At 38.5% G+C, this 25,165-nt stretch overlaps 1 protein-coding gene across 11 annotated transcripts in view; it reads left to right on the plus strand.

Moving 5' to 3' along the window:
* The window catches only part of LOC100678509 (nuclear pore complex protein Nup160 homolog), a 311,275-nt gene that overhangs the window by 98,099 nt on the left and 188,011 nt on the right, over positions 1-25,165 (plus strand). For all 11 annotated transcript variants that reach the window (XR_004345105.1, XR_004345104.1, XR_004226940.2 and 8 more), the window contains one exon: positions 17,097-17,530. Coding sequence is in view for 7 of the 11 variants with exons in the window: in XM_031925542.2 (XP_031781402.1) it covers positions 17,097-17,530 (434 nt within the window). In the remaining 4 variants the exon portion in view is untranslated. The remainder of the gene's footprint in view (positions 1-17,096; positions 17,531-25,165) is intronic.

Consider the following 25,165-nt stretch of genomic DNA (forward strand, 5'->3'; position numbering starts at 1 on the left):
GTGCTATGCCTCCTGTACCATAAGAAATTACTTGATAAACCTTTGTTTATAGCTTCGGCAACACGGCAAATTGATGCTAAGCTGTTTGACCTTTGCTCCTTTAACCCCAACATGGGAACCCCCACACCCTCTGTCTCATCCCTACGAAAGCTGGGCATTCACACCGCAGGTGGGAGGTAGTCTCCGTTTTGTGCTCGCACCACCTGCAGCTCTCTGAGTCCCTCAGTCCCAGGTTCTACAGATGGTATCCTACCCTCCAATGCCCCGTCAGCCAGCCAACGATCAGCCTCAGCCTATTCCTGCTTAAGCCTGTCTGCATCTTAGTACCTCTTATAAGGAGAAACTGATACTATCTAGCGCCATAAGAGCTGCCCTGCTATCCAAGCAGAAGCTTACAGTTCTTCGCCTTGTGCTTCTCTCTTATAAATTTTTTTCGCCATTCTAATGCAACCTCTTTCTTCCATTAGCGGCATTACTTATTCCAGAAGTGCCGAATCCTTGAAATCCGAATAGTTTGTTGATTCTGCTATTCTGCCGAACGTCCTGCACGCATTTTCCCTAATTACCTTGCCTAGTGAGAGGAGTTTCAACAGTCTTTCCATAGCGACCGTAGGTGTCGTTCGCATGGATCCCGTGATTCCTGCTATAACTAATCTTTGCACCCTGTTTAGTGCCCCTGTGTAAGTTTTCAACTCACATTTGTGGCCCCATACCAGTGCCCCATGAGTGAGTCTTGGTTTGATGATAGCATCATATTGCCATCTTACTTCATCCGGTTCTAGACGGTATTTTCAAAAGCCCTCCTGCAGGCCCAGAAAGTGCCTATCGCTTTTTCTCATTTATCTTTGATATGTTTTGTTAAGTCACGACCCGATCTATTAATATGTTATTGTACTTACTTTGCGCTGATTCTGCTATCGGCTCTGCTGCTAGTGTTGTCAGAAACAATCGGATAGGCATACGCAGGGATAATAATAAGATATAACTCACGATTGTAGTTTTAATTAAGAATTTATTTTTTATACTGTTAGATCGATATCGCGACTCAAATTACTGGTAGCTCTTTCGACAGCCCGGAGCGTCGTAGCAGAGTCCAGCTTGAGTAACAAATGTCCACTGTTCAACGCCTCGTAATCGGGTGTATTCGTTAACTCCGCTGAGCTACTTATTGTTCGCACTCATCATTTTTGTGCTTACGGGCTCTTTGCTAAACATTACAATACGTCTCAGGACGTATCCCCCCCCCCCCCCACAAGCTTGTTGCCTATTGGTACAATAGCAACTTAATTAAACAATAGATTAACACACAATTTTGATTATTTGAATACCCAGCTTATTATAAGTTCTTAGCAACATCCTTTACTTTTCATAAAATCCTAGAATATTCGATTTGAATTCTGACGTAGTTGTTTCTGCTTGTATCATATTGTTTAATTTATTATTAACTTGTATGAATATTCTAGAATTTCATTTACATTAACATTATTAAATCTACTATTCTTAGTGGTTACATAACTTAAATTAAAAAGAACATTAGTTTATTTTAAATTAGTAATGAAATTTATATTATACCCTAATCTATTACCTTAGATCCTAGCAATATAAATATATCAAACATTAATATAGATGTCCTATTGTTTACGTAGAATAATAGTAAAGGGTTTGAATATTTACCAATGATAATTACAGCTGCCTATTCTAGAATGGCTTCAATGAAAATAATGATATATTCGATTCTGGTTTAGATTTTACTTTCGATTCTATTGGTTGATTTGTATAGGTCGTTGAATTGGGTGGATGGATAGGAATAGGTGGGGATATTTCTTTCTTCGGGCTTATAGGATTTTTCACCCCCGCCGCGTGGTGGGGGAACGTAGGTGAACAGTGTTTCTCTCTCAGCTGTTCGATTCTAATTAGCGAATATTTGTTATTTTTATATCTTTCGATATACTAAATATTGCATAATTCTTTTGCAAACAAATAGTTCTTAATAATTTAAATAAATTAATAAGCATTGTTTTAATTCTTATTGTCGATTCAGCTGTATTTAAACATAATACAAAAATTTAGTTCTTTCCTTTTTCTATTACCTCAATCTCATTACTGTCTATATTTTTATCCCAATAAATATTTCTATTTTTTAATAATTTTGCTGTATTTTAATCTAGTGATTAACCTAAGTTGTTAATTAAATGTATCACATTATCATTTCGGAATTGGGTTGCGTTTTTGGAGTATACTACATTTCCCTGTTTGCTTTGCTGCTTTTTAACGTCACACGCACTTCTATTCTTTAGGCTATTAATTTTTCTTCGTTTACGGTTTTTTATCTTCAACTTTTTTTATTGATTTTTTTCTTTTGTCCATTTACGATTTTAATTTTATCTTCATTGGTCAATTCTTGGCTAATTTTATTCTCTTCTTGCTTTTTCTGAGCTCTAGTTATAACACATATTTCAACTTCCGCCACTGGATTTCGTGACAATGCATCTGCATTCGTATTTGCTTTTCAGCTTCATATATAATTTCATACTCATAGTCTAACAATTTTAATCTCCATCTTTGTACTCTTTTATTATTATCTGCTGATTTTAACCATACCAATGGCTTGTGATCTGTTACAATCACAAATTTATTACCATAGATGACTCTTGAAAGTTTTTATGGCATACATAATTGCCAAAGCCTCTTTCTCATACGTCGCATATTTCGCTTCAGCTGGTTGCAATAATCTAGATGCATAAGCTATAGGTCTGTCTTTGCCTATTTCGCCTTGAGAAATAACACATCCTAGGGCGTATTGACTTGCGTCACTTGTTCTATCTTTTTGTAATAATATTGTTAAAAAATTGTCTTACTCTCTTTACATTTTTAGATATAGGAAACCTTTTGACGGCCTCTATTTTCTTTTCATTCTGCCTTATCCCAGCTTCGCTAGTTATATGCCCTAAGAAACAAACTTCTGTTTTACCAAATTCACATTTTTCTTGTTCTAATTTTAATCCTGCTGCTAACAATGCTTCTGCTATTAGATAAAATTTTTCATTCAAATCTCCAAAAATAATAATATTGTCAATATAATTGTAGCATATTTTATTGATGTAATCGGCTAGGACTGTATTTATCACTCGCTGAAATGTCCTAGCAGAGTTCTTGAGAACAAACGGTGAAACAAGAAATCCAAATCTTACCAATGGCTGTACACTAAACGCAGCTTTTTCTATATCGGAAGGTCTCATTTTTACTTGATGAAATCCTGATTTTAAGTCTAAAACATCGAAATATTTCTTGTGTCCTATGAGATCCAAAATTTCGTTAATATTTGGTAGTAAATAAGGGTCTGCTATAGTGACCTCATTTAGTGCTCTGTAGTCAATTACTAACCTGTATCTCTTCTTTCCCGTTGCAAGTTCTTTCTTTGGCACGACTAATGCCATTGCATTAAATGGGCTTTTTGTATTTCGAATTACTTTATTTATGACTAATTTCTTTGTTTCACTGATAGCAATCCCTTTCTTCTGTGCTTTAATGGAAACTACTTTACATAAATAGGTTTATCTGTTGTTAAATTTATTTCAAGTTGTTCTACGTTACACGTTCCTAATTCATTTCCTTCGATCTAGAACACATCTGGATGTTTATTTGTGATTCGTTCAATTCTTTCTTGATTCCTTTTACCACCATTTTTCATCCGTAATTTCTTTCGTAATACTTCCTGCCTATTAGGCTTCATGAGTTTGCCTTGTTTAGTTTTCTCAAATGCATCGATTGCTTCTATATTTAAAATTAAACTCTTCTCCATGCCCAGTTCGTCCACTAATTAAGCTCCTTCAGAAATATAGTCAATATCGAATGATATATATTGATATTCTTTTCCATCAAACATCAATTTTTCTTCGGCTTTTGACAATTTTTCTCCAGTTTCTTTCATTGTTGTTAAAATGTCCTTAAAATAATATTCTTTTGCTTTTGCATTGATTTCTTGCGAGTTTTGCTCCTCTTGCAATCCTACGTTAATGTTTTATATAAAATTTTCAATATTCTTATTATCGGTTTCCAAAAATTCTCTAAAATTTTCTGGCTTGTTTTTTTCTTTGTTATTTTCGTTTATTATTTCCGCCTGAGTATCATTACACGCTAAACCCTAAAGTACAAAAATCGACTTAAAAAAGTCCGAATGTCGCAATTTGTACTTAAGAAAAGTTGAGATTGTAAAATTTGTACCATAAAATTTCTAAAAGAGAGATTTTGTACTTTTCAATAGATCAAATTATTGATTTTAAACTTTGTCAAAGTACAGACTGCTGATTTTGTACTTTAAAATTTCTGGCAACTATTTAAAAAGTTCAAAAAAGTGATTTTGTACTTGTGTCACCTTTTTAAAGCACTCGCTTATAACTATTATACATAATTCATCATAAATAAACAGAAGACATGTTACAATAAGAGAATAATTTTTTTTCTTTTGTCAAATGAACTTTATAGTAACTTTATAGTAAGAAATTTCAATGTTGCCCCTTTTACGCTAGACTTTAAGGATTACGACTTCTAAAATTACGGAAAATTGAAGGGCAAAACAGATCAGACTTGAGGTTTTTGGGGTCGCTCAACACGAATCAGCTATCAAAATTGTAAAATATATTGTTTAAACAATTTTTTTTAATAAATTGTTGCAAAATTCACATTTTTTAAACGTTCAAGTCCGAAACAGCAAGGTATATGGAGTTTTTGGGGTCCCTGAAGACGAATTTGATACCAGATATGCAAAATTATTTGTTTCAACAATTTGGTTTATGCAAATTATTGCAAAATTAATTTTTTCACAAAAATTAGTGTTCTACTAGGGGTTTTCGAGGTCACTGATTTCAAAACTGATATCAGATTCGCGAAATTATTTGTTTAAACAGTGTTATTTATGCAAATTAATGTAATATTAAATATTTGATAAAAAGGAGTCTACTGTTAGGGATTTTCAGAGTGCCTGATGTCAAATCTGGTATCAGATTAGAAAAAAAAAAATAAAATGCATAAACCTATTAACCCCGACTTCCTCAAATTTAATCATTTATTTAAGCTACACCTTGGCATATCGAAGGAAGGCAAGCGAGAGCGAGAAAAAAATTATTAATCTGAAAAAAATTAACCCGAAGCGCCCCAAACCCACCTACTCTACGTACAGCGAGTACGATAATAAAATACGAGGCACATCGGAGGAAGGCGAACCTCGACAAGCTGTAAATCTCAAATCAAAGCTTCCAAACCTACTTACCCTACGCGCATTGCGTTTGATAATAGAATACGTGGCACGTCGGACGAAGGCGAGCGAGAGCGAGACAAAAATCTAAAACTAAAGCTTCCAAACATACTTACCCCACGCGCAGCAAGTTTCATAATAAAATACGGGGCACATCGGAGGAAGGCGAGCAAGAGCGAGAAAAAATCTAAAACTAAAGCTTCCAAACATACTTACCCCACGCGCAGCAAGTTTCATAATAAAATACGGGGCACATCGGAGGAAGGCGAGCAAGAGCGAGAAAAAATCTAAAACCAATGTTTCCAAATCCACTTACCCCACGCGCAGCAAGTTTCATAATAAAATACGGGGCACATCAGAGGAAGGCGAGCGAAAGCGAGAAAAAAAATTAAAATTCAAAGCGACCATAACCAACCTACCACACGTGCAGCGAGTTCGGTAATAAAATACGGGTCATATCGGGGGAAGGCCAACATCGGCAATCTGTAAATCTAAAACCAAAGCTTCTAAACCTACATACCCCAGGCGCAGCGAGTTCAATAATAAAATACGTGGCACATCGAAGGAAGGCGAACCTCGACACGCTGTAAATCTGAAACCTAAGCTTCAAAACCAACTAACCCCACGCGCAGCGAGTTTGATAATAGAATACGTGACACATCGAAGAAAGGCGAGCGAGAGCGAGAAAAAAATTGAAACCCGAAGCGCCCCAAACCCACCTACCCTACTTGCAGCGAGTTCAATAATAAAATACGTAGCACATCGGAGGAAGGCGAACCTCGACACGCTGTAAATCTAAAACTAAAGCTTCAAAACCAACTTACCCTACGCGCATTGCGTTTGATAATAGAATACGTGGCACGTCGGACGAAGGCGAGCGAGAGCGAGACAAAAATCTAAAACTAAAGCTTCCAAACATACTTACCCCACGCGCAGCAAGTTTCATAATAAAATACGGGGCACATCGGAGGAAGGCGAGCAAGAGCGAGAAAAAATCTAAAACCAATGTTTCCAAATCCACTTACCCCACGCGCAGCAAGTTTCATAATAAAATACGGGGCACATCAGAGGAAGGCGAGCGAAAGCGAGAAAAAAAATTAAAATTCAAAGCGACCATAACCAACCTACCACACGTGCAGCGAGTTCGGTAATAAAATACGGGTCATATCGGGGGAAGGCCAACATCGGCAATCTGTAAATCTAAAACCAAAGCTTCTAAACCTACATACCCCAGGCGCAGCGAGTTCAATAATAAAATACGTGGCACATCGAAGGAAGGCGAACCTCGACACGCTGTAAATCTGAAACCTAAGCTTCAAAACCAACTTACCCCACGCGCAGCGAGTTTGATAATAGAATACGTGGCACATCGAAGAAAGGCGAGCGAGAATAAATCTAAAACCAAAATGCGCAAACTCATTAACCCTATGCTGTCCAAATAATTAATTTATTATTCAAACAAAACCTCGGCATATCGAAGGAAGTCGAGAAAAGCGAGAATAAATCTAAAACCAAAATGCGTAAACCCATTAACCCTACGCTTTCCAAATTATTAATTTATTTACACAACACCTCGGCACATCGAAAGAAGGCAAGCGAGGCGGGAGATAAATCTAAAACTAAAATGCGTTAACCTATTAACCCGGACCTCCTCAAATTTTATCATTTATTTAAGCTACACTTTGGCAAGGAAGGCGGACAAGAGCGAGAAAAAAATCTAAAACCAAAGCTTCCAAACCCACTTACCCCACGCGCAGCAAGTTTCATAATAAAATACGACGGGGCTCATCAGAGGAAGGGAAGCAAGTGCGAGGATTATATAAAAAATATAAACATTCTTACCCACCTACCCCTCGCACTGCGATTTTACGTACTTGGTACAACGGTGAAAGGCGTGAGAAGGAAAAGATATATCAGAATTTATTGGCACATTGGAGCAAAGTAGTCACGACTGGCTAAAAAATATCTAAAGCATAGGACCTTTAATTTACCCGCCCTGCATAGCAACGTCACTATCAAAGCTTACCTACTCTACGCACTGAGAGCTTGATTACGTTGTCAAAGTGAGGAAGGTGAGCGAGAACAACGTAAGTAAAATTAAAAATAAAACTTTTTATAGCATGCTAACCTCAAAATGCCAACTTTATTGTCGATTTTGAGGTTGTCGTGCTATTAAATATCGTATGAGACTGTTGTGGGAGGTGTTTTTCTACGTTGCTCGATTTTCGCACTCGTCCGAAAAATCTCGAGAAATGTAGAAAACCATCTCCCACAACAGTGTCATAATATACTATAATGCTCAGTGCCGTATCCACTGCGATTATTACGGGAAAAATTAATGATGAAGGTTATAAATAGTGAGCATCGAACAAATGTCTGTAGAAGCGTGTTTTGCTATTATAACTAAAACGCCTCTACCTCATTGTTCCCTGTAAATATATAAATACATAAATTAAAAATGTATAGAAAATATTCCGCAAAAGTATAATTTTCAGTGCTCCTGAATAACACGAAGACATACTTCTGGGTTTTATTTATTTATAAATATAAACTTATAATCTCTGCTTTGCTGAAAAAAAGTATACATGCATTTTTGAGTGTTTATGTTTTTTGTATAATCCTTGCACTTGTTCGCCTTCTTCCGCTGTGCCGAGTACGGAAACTCGCGGTGCAAGGGGTAGGTTGGTTTAAGAGTTTATGAATTTGATATAATTCTCACACGCTCGCCTTCCTTCGCTGTACCGAGAACGGAAACTCGCAGAGTGAGGGGTAGGCAGATTTTAGTTTTATATTTAATCATCCCTCTCGCCCGCCTTCCTCCGCTGTGCCAACTACGTAAACTCGCAGTGCGTAGTATAGGTGGGTTTAAAAGTTTATGTACTTGATATAATTATCGCACTTGCTCGCTTTCCCCCGATGTGCTGAAAGGTTTTTAAGTACATTATTAATCTCGGTAAGCGTAGGGTAGTTGGGTTTATGCATTTTGGTTTTAGACTTATTCCTCGCTTTGCTCGACTTCCTTCGACGTGTCGAGGTTTTGTTTGAATAAATTAATAATTTGGACAGCATAGAGTTAATGGGTTTGCCACGTTTTTATTATCAAACTCGCTGCGCGTGGGGTAGGTGGATTGAAAGCTTTAGTTTTAGATTTACAGCTTGTTGATGTTCGCCTTCCTCCGATATGCCCCGTATTTTTTACCGAACTCGCTGCACGTGTGGTAGGTTGGTTATTGTCGCTTTGGGTTTTAATTTTGTTTCTCGCTTTCGCTCGCCTTCCTCTGATGTGCACCGTATTTTATTATCAAACTCGCTGCGCGTGGGATAAGTTGGTTTTGAAGCTTTAGGTTTAGTTTTATAGCTTGTCGAGGTTCGCCTTCTTCCGATTTGCCCCGTATTTTATTATCGTACTCGCTGCACGTAGAGTAGGTGGGTTTGGGGCGCTTCGGGTCAATTTTTTTCTCGCTCTCGCTTGCCTTCCTTCGATATGCCAAGGTGTAGCTTAAATAAATGATTAAATTTGAGGAAGTCGGAGTTAATAGGTTTATGCATTTTAGTTTTTTTTTTCTAATCTGATACCAGATTTGGCATCAGGCACTCTGAAAATCCCTAACAGTAGACTCCTTTTTATCAAATATTTAATATTATATTAATTTGCATAAATAACACAGTTTAAACAAATAATTTCGCGAAACTGATATCAGTTTCGAAATCAGTGACCTCGAAAACCCCCAGTAGAACACTAATTTTTGTGAAAAAATTAATCTTGCAATAATTTGCATAAACCAAATTGTTGAAACAAATAATTTTGCTGTTTCGGACTTGACCGTTTAAAAAATGTGTAGAAGTCGTAATCCTTAACGTCTAGCGTAAAAGGGGCGACATTGAAATTTCTTACTATAAAGTTACTATAAAGTTCAGTTGACAAGAGAAAAAAAATTATTCTCTTATTGTAACATGTCTTCTATTTATTTATGATGAATTATGTATAATAGTTATAAGCGAGTGCTTTGAAAAGGTCACACAAGTACAAAATTACTCTTTTGAACCTTTGAAATTGTCACAAGAAATTTCAAAGTACAAAATCAGCAGTCTGTACTTTGACAAAGTTTAAAATCAATAAGTAATAGATCTATTGAAAAGTACAAAATCTCTCTTTTAGAAATTTTAAGGTACAAATTTTACAATCTCAACTTTTCTTAAGTATAAATTGCGATATTCGGACTTTTTACGTCGATTTTTGTACTTTAGGGTTTAGCGTGTACTGACTTCATATTCTTTAGTTATTATATTTAGGACTGTTTTCACATCATCATAAAAAGTATTTTCTATCGCTATTTCATTTTTTCGATATCTTTTGTATTGTGGAAATTTTCTGCCTCTTGCTCCATGCTCTCATTTACACTGCTTTGCTTATTACTTTGATGCGTTATATTTTCTTTCCTTTCATTTTAAGTTTTAGTCTCGCTCCACTTATTTTCATTTAAGCCTTCATATATATCATTTTCATCAATAATTTCTTTTAAAATTCTATTGAGAAATTTCTTTTGATCGTTATTTATTCCCACTCTTGCATTCTGATCCTTGTTTTGTACTTGCTTTATATAAGTGTATATACTTCTTAATTGGTCCACTTTGTAGTTTTAATTTTATGTCATTTATCTCTAAATATCCTCCATCTAAGCGTAATTTACTTTCTCTGAGTAATTTAATTCCTAAAATGCCATCGTACGGACTGTCAAATACTTCTGGTGCTACGTGGAAATTAAAATATTTATTATTTATTGGTAGTTATTGGTAACTTTTCCCAAAGTTTTTATATGCTTGCTTGTTATCCTTGTCAACAATATTTTTTTATTTTGCAATTGCACCGTCGAAGAAATTTGCCCTAATTTAATTATATTGATCTGTGCGACACTATCAACGAGCAAGCTGCATGATTTTATTGTATACGGATTCGTAATCTTGATATATTCTAATCGATTATCTTACTTTATATGATATACTTCTAGTTTCTCAATATTCGTAACGTTAAGTTCATTATCGCATTTCTCCGACTTCTCTGTATTTGAGACATTTTGTTCATAGGAATCACTTGTTTTCATTGAATTTGCTGTGTCATAATCTGTTTCGAGTACATTAGCCTTATTATTTCTCGTCCACTCGACCCGAGTAGGCTTTACTCGTTTTCCACTCGATTGATTTGCTGATTCTGCAATTTAAGGCATTCCTCTATCGTATGGTTCGTGTTTTTGCAATAGCTACAAAATTTATTTGCTCTTGATTCCAGTGATTTGATTTCTTGACAATGTTCTACTGTGTGTCCCGCATCTTTTCAATAACTGTAATTTTCCCGCATTTGAGCCATATTTTCTAAATTCTTTAATTTTTTGCACTCTTGTATCGGATGTCCTCTCACTTTACAATACTAGCAACTTATCGGTTTCCAATTAGGATTATTTGAATTTCTGTTCTGGTTATTATAATTGTTGTTCTTTTTATAGTTACTATTATAGTTGTTATAATTTTGATTTTTATACGAGGCGTTGGAATTATACGTAGCTTGTTGCTGAGCCATCAATTTGGGGCAGTATTTTCCTGAATGACTTTTACCGTTGCAAATCTGGCATTGGATATCCTGTTGACATGTTTTTGTTCTATGTTGTGCTATTAATATTTCAGCCTCTTCGCATTGTTCAGTTTCATGATAATTTTTATTACAAATTGCACACATCAGAAATTTTCTATCCATTAATATTAGACAGTATTTCAACACATGTCCCCGTTGGTTACATCTTTTGCATGTTACAACTGGGCAATCTTTTATTGCATGATTTGTGCCATTGCAGAGTTCTCACGTTTCACTGTGCTTTTCTTGATTTTTACAATTATTAGGATCATGTCCGCTTTCTTTGTATTTCCAACACAGTTCGTACTCTATTATAAATGGGCATTGAGTTACAGTATGACCCATAACTTGGCAATATTGGCAATGGTTGGCTTTGATTCTATTCATTTTGCAGGCATCAATTGAATGGCCGTGATTTTTACAGAATTTACAAATTAATTGAGTCTTTTTTTTACTATTCTGCAGCTATCTGACAAATGGACTTGATTTTTGCAGTAAACATAGGCTACTTTATGACAAAACAATGCCTCATGTCCATAATCTTGACAAATCTGACACGAGTATATGGCAACGCTTGTGTCTCCTGATATAGCCACTTGATTGCTTAAACTGCAAAATACTTTATTTGCTTTGCCAAATATCAAGTCTCTTCTGTTTAATCTTGTCTCTACTTCTATTGCCTTTTGTATAGTATCACCTAAATCCCTCGTTGCTCCTAATTCTAAACATATTTCCTGCCGTAATCCTTCTACAAAGGCTAATTCTAATAGAGTTTCCGCATCTATTTTAGTTTCGAATCTTTGTTTTTCTTCTGCTGTATGTGCTTCCACTTTCTTACTGTCCTTTACTTGCAATACTAATTCTTGCAATCTGTTAGCAAAACTGAGTACCATTTCGTCTGGATTTAGCAAAACTTTCCGCTATTTTTCCATATAGTGTTGCTATTTTATCAGTTGAAGGATGTCGCACAGCTTTGATAAAATCTCGAATATTATTAACTTTTACATTTAACATAGCCCTGTACACATCGCCCATTAGTTTTATTTTTAGTATTGGAGACAAATTTGCTTGATCGGTCTCTGATAGCATGTTTTTTGCATGATTTAATTTTTCTACATATTCAATAACTGACATAGATTTTCCGTCAAATTCTGGTATAAGATAAGCTACATATTTTAGCGATAAACGCAACTGCAGTGGCGCTTGTTGTTGTTGATCATTTAGCGCCCCATTGACCATAGTATTCTCTGATAAACTATCTAAATTCAAATTAAAGTCGAATTTACTCTGTGAATTTTTTAAATTGCCGATTAGACTTGGTTCCTCGTTAAAACCTTCGATGTCTATCAACGATATGTCCTGCTTCAAACTATTATCGAATTTCCAATCTTCTGCTTTTCTAATCGCTGTCAGCGGTGTTTCTGGTGTTACTGGTGCTACTCTTTGTTCTTCTTTAGATATTTCACTTGATTCCTGTTTATTAGGCGTAGTTGGTATACTAATAGTTAAATGGGCTTTGATATGTCTTGAAATCTCCTTTTTTATTGCCCCTGTTGAACTTTCTTTGTTTATCTGTTCTAGATTTCTTTCTTGCTCTGTTTTTTCTAGTTATATTGTTTACTGGCTGTGATCGAATTACTTTGTTACTTCTCGCAAATGGTATTTGGTCGTTGGCGATTATTATTTGATCCTGCAACGTAGGATTATTACGAACAACGCTCCTTGTTAATTTCTATTTATTTACTTTTATTCAATTCAGTCGTAGCGAAATTAAATAACTCTTCAAATTTGTTGCCGAATTCTATTTGAAACTCTGATCGTTCTACTTGGTTGTTTACTATTTTTGGCTGCTTAACTTCTTGCGATCTGAAAAATAAATCAATTTTCTTTTTTAATTGTCTTAATTGTTCTATTAATTTCGATTTTTGATTCAATAGTTTCCGTAAAGATATTCTTTACCACCTCTTTTGTGATAATTCTTTTTTACCGTATATACTACATTAGTATTATCCTTCATTGAATGCAATACGTTTGTTTATCGATAAATGAATTCACTTCTCACACGACCGATTAGGAAATGCACGAAATTAATTGTTTTGCGTATGTTTCAAATATTGTGAATTGACCTGGTTTTTAAACTCACACAAGGACTGTATAGATCCGACGCGCTGCGTTCTGTCACCTTGCTGACACTGCAGCGTAAGGTGAGCGCGATCGCCGTTGAGCGCAAGCAGGTCACTCACCCAATTTTTTTTTTTGTAAACTAGCGATTTTATTTTTCTATTGTGCTGATTGCTTTTGTACTTTTTATATTTTATTTATTTTCGTTTATTTAGATATAAGTTTATAAATCCGTTCATAAATCGTATTTTTATGGCTAAAGGGTTTACGTGCCTTAATGCACTTTTTAGGAAATAAGTAATCGCTATTTTAGCAGATCACAGGATATGTCGCTTTTCAGCGAGCTTTAGAATCAAGAACACTGACCGCTATTTTAGCAGATCTAGGGGAAAGTTGCTACTAAGCAAACTTGAGGAAACGGTTACACTCACACTAGGCAAAACTTGATTTATACGGTTTTAAAACGTTGCTACTTTTAAACTTTCTGTTTTATTTTTAGATTGCTCTTGTAGCTCTTTCATTGCATTTATAAATGTTCTGATATATTTTATATGTTTGCAAGTTTTCCTTGTATTATAACAAACGTCTAGCGTTTGATTCGTACCGGAACCACTGTTAAGTCACGACCCGATCTATTAATATGTTATTGTACTTACTTTGCGCTAATTCTGCTATTGGCACGCCTTCTAATGTTGTCAGGAACAATCAGCTAGTCGTGTGCAGGGATAATAATAAGATATAACTCACGATTGTAGTTTTAATTAAGAATCTATTCTTTATACTGTTCGATCGATATTGCGACTCAAATTACTGGTAGCTCTGTCGACAGCCCGGAGCGTCGTAGCAGAGTCCAGCTTGAGTAACAAATGTCGACTGTTCAACGCCTCGTAATCGGGTGTATTCGTTAACTCCGCTGAGCTACTTATTGTACGCACTCATCATTTTTGTGCTTACGGGCTTATTGCTAAACATTAAAATATGTCTTAGGACGTAACTGTTTCCCCCAATTGAGCCTGGCATCGATCGTGACGCCCAGGTATTTGACTTCCTTTACCAATTTCAGGGGAACACCATGGAGTTAAAGCCCTTCCATCGGCTTGGTCTTATACCTGTTCGTACACAGCATGACACTAACTTTGTTATGGTTAACCCCCCAGTTTTACTTTATTACACCATTTCTCCACCAGGCCTAGTGCGAACTGCATTAGACCTGCACGTCGTCGTCGTCGTCCCTAATCGGAATGACGATGTCGTCTGCATGTGCCTGTGCGTTTATACTAGCATCGTTCAGGATGCAGAGCAAGCTGTCCACCACCAGGCACCATAGTGTCGGTAACAACACCCTTCCTTGTGGGCATCCCTTCCTCACCACTCCTTTACAAGAGTACGCTCCCCAGATAGCCACTATCGTCCTGGTCCTCAGCATAAAGCTGATCCACCTGGCGACAGTTGCTGGTATTGCGTGCTCCTCCATGTCTGTCGAAATCGCCTCGCCGGTCGTGTAATTGGAAGCCCCCTCGATGTCTAGGAAAGCCACCAATACCAAACCCCTGTTTTTAATGCCTTTTTGAATGAAGTTAACCGCGTCCACCAGCGCTGTGTCCACTGACTTTCCTGTCTGGTAGGCATGCTGCTTGCTGTGCAGCGGCACTTCTACAAGTGATGACTCCTTGATATATCTGTCATCCAGCCTTTTTAGGGTTTTGAGTAAAAACGAGGTCATGCTGATTGGCCTGAAGTCCCTTGCGACCGTGTGTTGTGTCTTACCTGGTTTGGTCAGGAAAGCCACACTCGCCTGACCTCATTCTTCTAGCACATATCATAGTACCAGACAAGCTCGGTACAATTTCTTCAAGGCTGGAAATAATACGCCCATGCCCTTTTGCAGCGGAGCCGGGAAAATGCCATCCGGACCTGCCGCCTTGTAGGGCTCAAACGTCCCTATAGTCGAGCCTGTCAATGGCTTCTTCGGGTGTTGCAGGACACTGCATAGCCTGGTCGTGTCTGATAGCGTGCTTCGGCTTTTACAGTATCGCTTTCAACCCTATACCCTAGCCTTTTCGATCTCCTTCTTATATTTTTGCTCCGCTTTATGTACCCGTTTTTTTCTTGTCACTCTATGTGTGCTTGGACCGGTTGTATAGTCGCATTGCTTTCTTCCTGCGTTTCTCTAGTGACTTATTCTACCAGGGAGCGCCCTTCGATGGCCTCTTTGGCCTAAGTTTACAATTGTTCTCGTAAGAACTTATTATTATGTCCCTTAGGATCCTACTGCAGTGCTCGATGTCCTCCGCCGTCTTGTACGTGACAGGGAAGCGACCGACCTTAGCCTTAAGTTCTTCTCTGTAGCCTACTCAGTTTGTTTTCCTAGTGTTCCTCATGAGTTGATCGAGCGAACTTTGTCCGCCAAGTCTGAACATGATATGTTGGTGGTCTGACATGGAGACTTCTTCCTACACTCTCCAGTTCATAATCTCGGACCACACGTTCCTGGAAGCCAGGGTGATGTCTATGACCTCCTCCCTTATGGCGTTTCGGAACGTGGGTCTGTTGCCCGTATTGAGAAAGTCTATGTTCGTTGCTGCTAAGAAGTCCAATAGACTTTCTTCTTTAGAATTGCAGTCTGTGCTGCCCCAACGTGTGTGATGTGCGTTTGCGTCACAACCCATTATAAGTTTGGTGCTTTCGGCTTCGCATTCTCTAATTAATGCGACCATTTCCTGTGGTGGGAACGCTTCTTTATAAGGAAAGTATGCCGCGGTAATTATAATGACTTTCCGTTCACCATCGATACCCTTGTAGCTTACCCTAGGTGTACATAGATCCCTTGAGCAGTACTTTGGCATTGTCTCTACCTGAAGCCCCTTGGCAATAAGGCACGTTTTATTCTAAACAGGACTGCCGCTGATCAGTGTACCTCTTCCGTTTAAGCCTGCGATTTTGTCATTGTGAATCCAAGGTTCTTGGATTAGGCAAATACCTGTACGCACCCCCGCCATACGTCTAACCAGAACGGCTAAGGCGCTTTTGCAATGGTGCAGATTAATCTGCGTGAACTCTATGGTGGTGTCTGGTACAGATCCGGCCCCATTCATATTGCTCACGTTGTTACGTTGCCCCCGATCAGCTATCTTGTTCGAAAGCACCGTTACCCGCATCTACCTCTATAAATGCCGTATTAAGGCCGGGATCGACCTCCATGACCTCTACTCCCGTCTATCCCGGCTCTTCCTCTGTCTTTTCCTTGAACGGGACGTCATGCGCCCTGCTACCTTCACAGAAAGGCCTAAAGTCGAGGGCCTCTAGTACCTCGACCTCAGTCCTTTAGAGCAGCACCCGAATGGTCGTCTCCTCCTTTTTTTACCCTCGGTGCCCACCGTCACCGTTTTGGATTCGGTGACCACCCAGGAGTCCGGTGTAAGTGTAGTGTTCTGCCTTTTCAAGCGCTTCACCACGACCTTTCGGAGTATGAACTCCGGGGGCGTATATCATCGCTCTGACCAGCTTCTGGAGGTCCCTTATCCCAATAGCCTTGAGTTGGGTGCCCTTCCCACACGACCATTTAGTGGACTTGCTAAGTAACCACTCCTTGTCCTTTTAGTCCTTGCAGTAGAAGATCTGTGCACCCCTCTGAAAAGTGTTTTTGGTTGTACATATTTAACGGATTTATTGTATATCAACTTTGTGTTTTCTAAAAGAAATATCCGTTATTGTATTCAATTATAAAATTATAATAATAATAAGCTTTTTTGTTGCTTTCAAATGTTAATTTACACAATTATTAATCATATATTATATTAATTGACGTTTCTCCTATTTGGCTTGGCAGTTCTTGAGCAGTAAAAAGATATTACTGCGTTAAAACTGCTTAAAGAACTGGCCAGTCACTTTCAAACTGCATACTATTTGACTAAAATCTGCCAATTAATTTTACCAGGGCCTATGCATTTTATTACATGATCTTTTTATACAACTATAAGTGATAATGAACTGATTTAATGCATAGTGCCGATGATACTGATAGGTAGTATCTATCAGTGTGTTAAATGCATGATAATCTTATATCACGTACATATTTTAATCCGTCTTTTTTAGTTTACAGATTTAGATTTTAAATCTGGATTGCTCCATATACTTGAAAATATTAAGGACATCGCAAGTGCAATGGCAATGCTCTTAGAATTTATGACATATAATCTTAGTCAGCCCAATCCATCAAAGTTGAGAACAAGTGATGGCATTGATAAGACAACCTTAGCGAATAGTGAATTTTTATTTGGTAGTGATTTGGGAACATCAACAATAGCAGAAAGCGTAACGCAAATAGCTGTTTTACGTTTTTCTATGTGTCGTAATCTACTTATTTTACAAAATATTATTCTATCTCGCTCTGAAATACTTGATTCTTATTCTTTGCATACTATTAAATCGTCCTTAGCACCTAGGACCGTTGTGTTAACTCAAGCATATTACGTTATTATGTGGATATCAGAAACGAGCACATCCGTAGTACCATCGCAATCGCTAGTGTAAGTTTATGGTTATTATTATTATATTAATTTTTATATCATCACCTCTTTCGGATTCTGCTATATGAAAACGCTATGTCTAGTTGATATGCATGTGCATCACATTTCCAGATAGTGTACAAACACGTTATTAAAGAAACTGGACCCTACTGGTAGACAATCTTGTATAATGCAAAATAAATATGAAAACATTTTTTTAGCGGTTGTAGGTTATAAAGTAGGGCACCCTAGAGTTTTAGAAGTTTTTGCAAGTTATTGCGCTCACTATTTACTGTTAAGGGGACGGTATCCGTCCCCTTAAAGAGGGGTCAATTATTCGCAACATCATCAAACAATTATTAAATTTGAATTTATCGATGTTTACAAGCTAATCAGATATAACTTCTCTAAAATTTTGGTCGTACAACTATGTCCGACTTTAGAGACTAAAACAACAATAAAGTTAAAATTCTCAAAATAAAGAAACTACGTCCCGGTAATTAAAAACTAAAAGATGTTTCAAATCATTACTAAGTGAGGTAGGTACACAAAACGTGCTTGATCATAAAATTAAGCAAATAGACGAGATTTCAGAAAACCAAACGAAAATTATTAAATTTAATCAAATGGGAGCAAAATTTATATAAAACAATGTAATTGCTCTCACACCAAGCATTCGTTTTTCAGGATTTATCTGGTGGCACAGCGCGAGGAAAAGCATTGTACCAGTGTCTAATGTCCGCTGCTATCCTCAGCCACACCGAGAGATAGCTGGCTGCGGCATCACGAGATAGTTAGGTTGAACAGCATCTGCGCGAATAACGCGTATCGACTCGGTGACACAGAGTCGTCTCTGCGGCGCCGCGCAGCTAGATAAACGCCCCGTTACAAAGTATAGAAAATATTCTATATTTTTTATAAGTTTTTAACTGATATGCTTCAGTTGCGTTATCTAGTCAGACTACAAAAATTTCACAAGTTTATGTTGAAATAATTCTCAGTATTTTATCTACGCAATGCGTAAGTTGCTCTTGAGTAGAGACTACTTGCCTAAATTGTGCTGGAGCTAGTGCTTAGCTATAGGCCGCGCATGGCTCCAGCACAATTTTTATAGGAAGCTAAGAGAGCGCGGATTAAGCCGCCAAAATTATTAGCAGATTCATACATCACACCTACATTCATACAAGCATACGGGGGTACGCGTGCTTCGCTGCCGCTGCGTCATCGCTCGCTTCTCTTTCACACATACATACATATACACTATACGGTACAAGTGCGCGCTTCGAGACGCTGCTGAGTTTTGGCTCTTACAGTATATCTATATCTATACGCGCGTTTCGCACCCACTCTGCCGCCGCTGCTGGTATGCCTCTATTATGTCAGCGCTTTGGGTGTTGTGCCGCTCTTGGCTACTCGGCTGTAGCCTGGAGTGTTGACGGGAAGAGTAGGGAAAAGGAAAATCCCGAACAGATTCTATAATGACGTCGAATGACTTTAATGTAAATGATCAAATAAAGCATTATTAATCAGTTATTATTATCAACCATATTTTCAACAGTAGAGGTCTCTGAACGGATCCTTGTAGCACTTCGGCATTAAGAGACCAGAAGGTGGATTTTTTGTCGTTATCACCAATAACGGCCTCTTCTCTTCCCGCGAGGTTGCGACGCTGTACCTCCCAGTACAGGTGCGCAACACCTGATGCCTCGAATGCACCAGGATTTGTTGTTTATTCTCGGGATTTCTCGCAATCGCCGATGCGTTTGGGAGAACGCAGGGGAAAGGGAAAAAACACATACACAAAAACTTTATTTAAGTTTCACAAATATATTTCGCCTAGCCCTCCCCTACAACGTGGTGGCCGCCCACGCAAGGTAGCCACGCAGGGCTCGCCGTCACCCCTCTACTCTCACACCCACGCACTCACACACTCGTCGTCACGCTAGTCCCGAAGCTTTCGCTCCTAAACCCAGCCGACTCTTTCTCACATACACGCGCGTTCCTCGAAGCTCTCGCCTCTGACGTCACGTGGACTGACTCGTATATGCTCTCTCTCTCTCTCTCTCTCTCTCTCTCTCTCTCTCTCTCTCTCTCTCTCTCTCTCTCTCTCTCTCTCTCTCTCTCTCTCTCTCTCTACTCTCTCACTCCGTCGATAACTTATCATCCTCATATTAATATCTACTTTACCGACTGCTAGTAAGTTATCGACGAAAAATGAGTTCAAACGGTGAGAAGAGTGTGGAAGTGCCTTTTCAGTCATGCAGCAGCTGTATACAACCTATACAGCACAAAGACCCCAAAAGGTGTTTGTGCTGTATAGTTTTGTGGTCTATACTACTACGCCAGGAGCCAAAACACAACCAACATGAAGGCCATCCTAGTGAATGACAGGCAGACCATCGCCTGTCTCCCATGTGCAGACAAAAACAACGCCACGGGTACCAAAGTGAGGACTAAGTCCACCTCTGCTACAACATCAGCAGGAAAGAGCCGGGGAACAAGAAGATAAGGTCAGCACCACCATCAACGAACACGTTGAGAAATCGCTCACCAGCCCGCCCGGCCGGTGTGACAATATCTACGCCGTCCGTTGAGGCTGCCTTGAGGGACATTCGCAGTGCCCTTGACGAGATTCGCAATGCTCAAACGGAGGCCCTCAAGACACAGAACATCGTGTCGGAGAGGATCTCCAAAATTGAGCAGCGTCTGGGCCCAATTGAGAGGCGACTCAAGGCCCTGGATGAGCTGTCTGGATGACAGTCCTCAGAAGGGACATAGCATCAGTCAGGACCATGGGGAGGCTTGATGCAACCAACAGCTCTGCCAGGGGTGACGGCAGACTGTCACCATTAGCCGTCACCTTATCTTCAAGTGCGCTTGCACGCTCGGTCGTCATCGCCAAAGCTCGGAAACGCAAGGTGCACACCAGCGAATTGGACGCTACCTTGCTGGAGGATGCTAAAGCTCTGAGCTCTGACCATCAAGGGCTCGTAAACATCAACGAGCTGCTCCCCTCTGACGTCCACAATCTGCGTTCGAGGGCCAGGCTAGAGGCCAGAAAGAGGCAGGGTTGCCGAACATTCATCAGAGTTGGGAGACTCTACATGCGCTGCAACGACGACAGCGAGCGTGCTACCGTCATCAACACCGACGCTGAGCTGGAGACTTTTTTAGCCCGGTTTCCGCTTGCTGCCGACATCGTTCAACACTGAGGCTACAACACAAACAGATCATTCCACCACATCCACCATCAAGCTCATCTGCCATATCTTCATCCGGTTCTAAGGTATCTCTGTCCGAAGGTCTACGAGTCTGTTCAATGCGAACTCGCTTACGGGTCACATTGAGATGATCAGGCTTTTCTTATCCACTCGCTCTCCATTTCACGTAATAGCTGTTACCGAGACCTGGTTGAGCGACAAGGTTACGTCCATCCCTTCACTGGATGACTACCTACTCTACAGACGGGACAGAAACAGAAACGGAGGAGGTGTGGCCCTCTACATACATAAATGACTGACAGCTAGCGTTATTTCATCATCTGATGGTGAATGGCCTGGCAAGCCAGGTAAACCTGCATATTTCTTCTGCGAGGTATCGGCAAAGGGAATCTCTCCGATCTTCGTGGGGGTTATGTATCGTCCTCCTCACGCTCCATTCTTCCAAGGCTCTAACTTTATTGACCAGCTAACAACCCACATGCACAGCTACTCCACGAAGGTCATAATGGGAGACTTCAACTCTGACCAGCTTTCTTCATCTGGAGATGCCAAGTTTATCAAGGCCTTCATTGATGAAAATTCCCTTTCTTCTGTCCCCTATGGTGCCGCATCATAAACAGGGTTCGGATACCTGGCTTGACTTGTGTCTAATTGACGAGCAGGATCGCCTGCTGTTACACTGGAAGACAGACTCACCTTTCATCAATGGACACGACCTTATCACGGCCACTCTCGGCGTACAGATTCCACGATACGTACCTAACAACATACTCCTACAGAAACTTTAAGGGAATCAACGCCGAGAAGCTAAGGGAATTTCTTAGCGCATGTGACTGGTCATCCCTCACCGCTTCATCACTTGATGAATGCATCTTTACACTTAACGCTAACCTCACTAACGCCATTAATCATCTCGCCCCATTACGGACTGTAACACCAAGAAAATGACGTCACCCGTGGTTCACCACGGCTCTTCGTGACCTTGTATCTGAGAGGGAGAGACTTTACAGGCGTTTCAGGGACTTCAGGCTTGATTCAGATCTCCGCTTATACAGACTAGCTAGAGACAATGCTCACAAACAGGTCGAGGAAGCCAGGCTGAATTATTACTATTCACGCCTGTCAACCTTGACTGATGTTGCCGAGATCCGGAGAAACTTGGAATTTCCGCAACTAAGGCCCCTTTGCCACCTCGCTTGATCACAGATGAACTCAACAAGCATTTCAGCTCGATCTCCAATGATCCATTAGCTCCTGCTGTTGAGGAGTATCTTCTAACCCTGGAAAGTCTTGACCTCCCGGAACATTTCGAGTTTGGCACCATAACGGAATCAGACGTGTTGGCTGCAGTATCGCACTTCGACACCCAGGCCAGGGAAAGCGACGGCATCCCTCAGGTTGTTATCTCAAAAGCACTGCCAGTTCTCGCTCCTCTACTATGTCACATTTTCAACCTGTCTCTGAGCGAAACCCGTTTTCTATCTGCCTGGAAATTGTCACTTGTCCGTGCACTCAACAAAGTCAGTTCACCAACAGCCCTGACTGACTACCGTCCGATGTCACTTCTCTCTTTCTCGCTTTCTCTCCAAGGCCCTGGAGTGGCTGGTGCACAGGCAAGTCTCATAATACCTTGAATCAAGGTTCTTACTAGACAACTATCAAACAGGCTTCCGCACTGGCCACAGCACTCACAAGGAAAGGTACCCAACCCGAACTCACCGATTTTGATGATTTTCATATATGTTGTAGAACATAAAAAAATAAGAGACACGTATTTTTTTTTATCGGCTAATTTTCACTTTTAAGGGGTAAAAACCTCCCCTAAAGTTAACCCCCAAAAAGCGTTTTTTTTAAATATCTCGGCTTAAAATTAATATTTTTCAATGAAACAAATTGGAGGTTATTTCTTACAAAAAGAGCAAGTATTCCATGGTGATTTGAAGAGTAAGGGTAGCATCCCCTATTTTTTAGGGGTTGAAAACATATATTTTTTGGCATAATTTTATAATAAAAATGTTTAAACCGACTAAAAAAAATTGGAAAAAATGTTTAAACATCCTTAATAACAAAATTTAGTTGACGTCTTTCGGTGTTTTCATAAATATTATCCCTAAGGGGGTAAACCACCCCTAACACAAAATAACTGTAAATATGTAATTCAATACATAATATTTCGTAGAAAGTTTGTATATAGAGGTTTTCGAGGTCGCTCTTTACAAATCTGATATCAGATTTTAAAAATACAAAATGGCGAAACCAATGTGGTGGACGAAAATGTCGAAAAAAAATTTTAACTTTCAAAAAAACTTGTTTACCAATGTGTGATCTTTGTAGCCTGTACATGTGAACTAAAGAGTCTTAAACCCTAAACCCCTAAAGAACAAATAGGCTAAATGGTTTTGCTTTTTAACCAAACCACCTCAAATTCCTAAATTTGTAAACAAGAAAATTCTGTGTGTGAAGCAGTTTTATAATTTCCGTAGAAATTGTTATCAGAATGTTATTGAAATTCCTTTATTGTAAATTCAACTTATAATGTATTTTTGTTTATAATATTAGAGTATAATAATAATCTACAATCTTTTATCTTTTGCCATAGTGCATTTTTTGTATTGAGCATAAAATATATTATTTTACGATGTTTTTACAATAATGGTAGTCCTCATAAAAGTGTTTAAAGCACAATGCTTTTTTGCACCAACCACATCGTACAATTGCAATGTTTGTGCACCCTTCTATTTCACAATGTGTTGCACAATACTTTCCAAAACTGAAATCTATAGGATTATCAAATTTATCTGGTTTTTCATTGACGTAACCGCTTTTATACCAGGAATATTTAAACAAATCTATATATCTCGGTGAAGACAGTTGGTTGTGAACCAATGATTGAAGTTTAATTATATTATTTCTCAGATGTAAATTCATATCATGATCCATTAACATTACATTATCAGAAAATGTTCGGACAAAGTTTTTCCAAATACGGAATCCATAGACATCAAGTGGTTGTATTTTTCCTGTGGTTCCAGTTGGAATTTTTTTATGTTAATAATTTTATTTTGTGGCATTGTTTCTTCTATAACTTTGTCACAATGACCACTCCAAGAATCAAGTAATAGTATTGAGTGATGGCCTACATAGGGATAAAATATTTTTTCCAACCAGATTTTGAAGTGATCTGCAATTAAACGACTTACTAATTAACTGATCAACGATATTACAATGTAAAAATTGTTATTAGTTCCCTTACTTGTTGTTAATTTTCCAGATTTGGATGCTTCCACGTACACGTTTTCTGGTCTAAATATGTTTTGTTCTACAATAGGGCCAAACTTGCCACTTGGTTCCTTTAAAACAAGAAATAGCGGTGACAACAGTTGTCCAGTAGCTGATATTAGTGGCTGTATAGTATAACTATGCGTTGTTGCTGAAATTGACTGTACCAGACATTGCACTTGCTTTTCTCCTTCTACTGCTAATGTTCTTCCAGAATGCATTTCTAGCTGAAATCCGCTCTGATCTGTATTATACAAATTTTCGAGTCCAATCCTTGGTATACACGATTTAACGTCATCGATAAATGCTTCAGCTTTAGCCGTAAGTTCTGCACTACTTTCTAGTGTTTTTCTTGTTATGAACTTATTTATTTTCCTAGAAACTATTCGGTGTGCTTGCTTAAATTTGAGTAACCAATGTTTAGAAGCTTTGAATCTAATATCATCAAAACCAATTTCTTTTTTAGCTTGTAAGGCCCATCGAATTATATCTTCATCATGGATAATTGAACCACTGTCGAGAGCTGCTTGAAAATTATCCAGGGTATACTGACAAATTTGTGCTACTTTTTCTCTATACGTGCCACCTTTATTAATTGAATGAGCCCAACGACGTAGCTGACTAATAGATGATACTTTTTTGAATCTGTTTTGCACTGTTTTGAGACTTAAATTTTGCTTCGTTTTGCTACTTCTCCAAAATTCTACAGCTCTTTTTTTGTATTCAAAATCTAGTTCTTCATTATCTGCTGTACATTGATTTGTTGGTGCTATATCCGGATGAGGAAAATGATGTTGCACTTCATCTTCAATTATTTCCGCATTATGGTCTTTATACTCTTTTTGAAAATCCAAAGAGTCATCAGTAATCATTTCTACATCGTTGAAATCATGTGTTGCATCTATTAAAATTTCTTTTATTTTTTTCGGCCAACTCTGTTTCGTGATAATTCGTGACACTATCTGGTATGTTTAACGCTTGAAAGTATGCTAATAATAAGTTTAGAACGTTTAACGGATTAATTTTCATTTTTCAATCTAAAATGAAAACAAGCGGTAAAATTTATACAAGCTGTGTTTTTGCATGTAAGGCACGACTGCTACATTTCTACCAGAATAAAACGAGTGAATGTAAATTGAATCAAATCATTAATTTA

The sequence above is a fragment of the Nasonia vitripennis genome (assembly GCF_009193385.2).
Source record: "Nasonia vitripennis strain AsymCx chromosome 1 unlocalized genomic scaffold, Nvit_psr_1.1 chr1_random0002, whole genome shotgun sequence".
Lineage (NCBI taxonomy): Eukaryota > Metazoa > Arthropoda > Insecta > Hymenoptera > Pteromalidae > Nasonia > Nasonia vitripennis.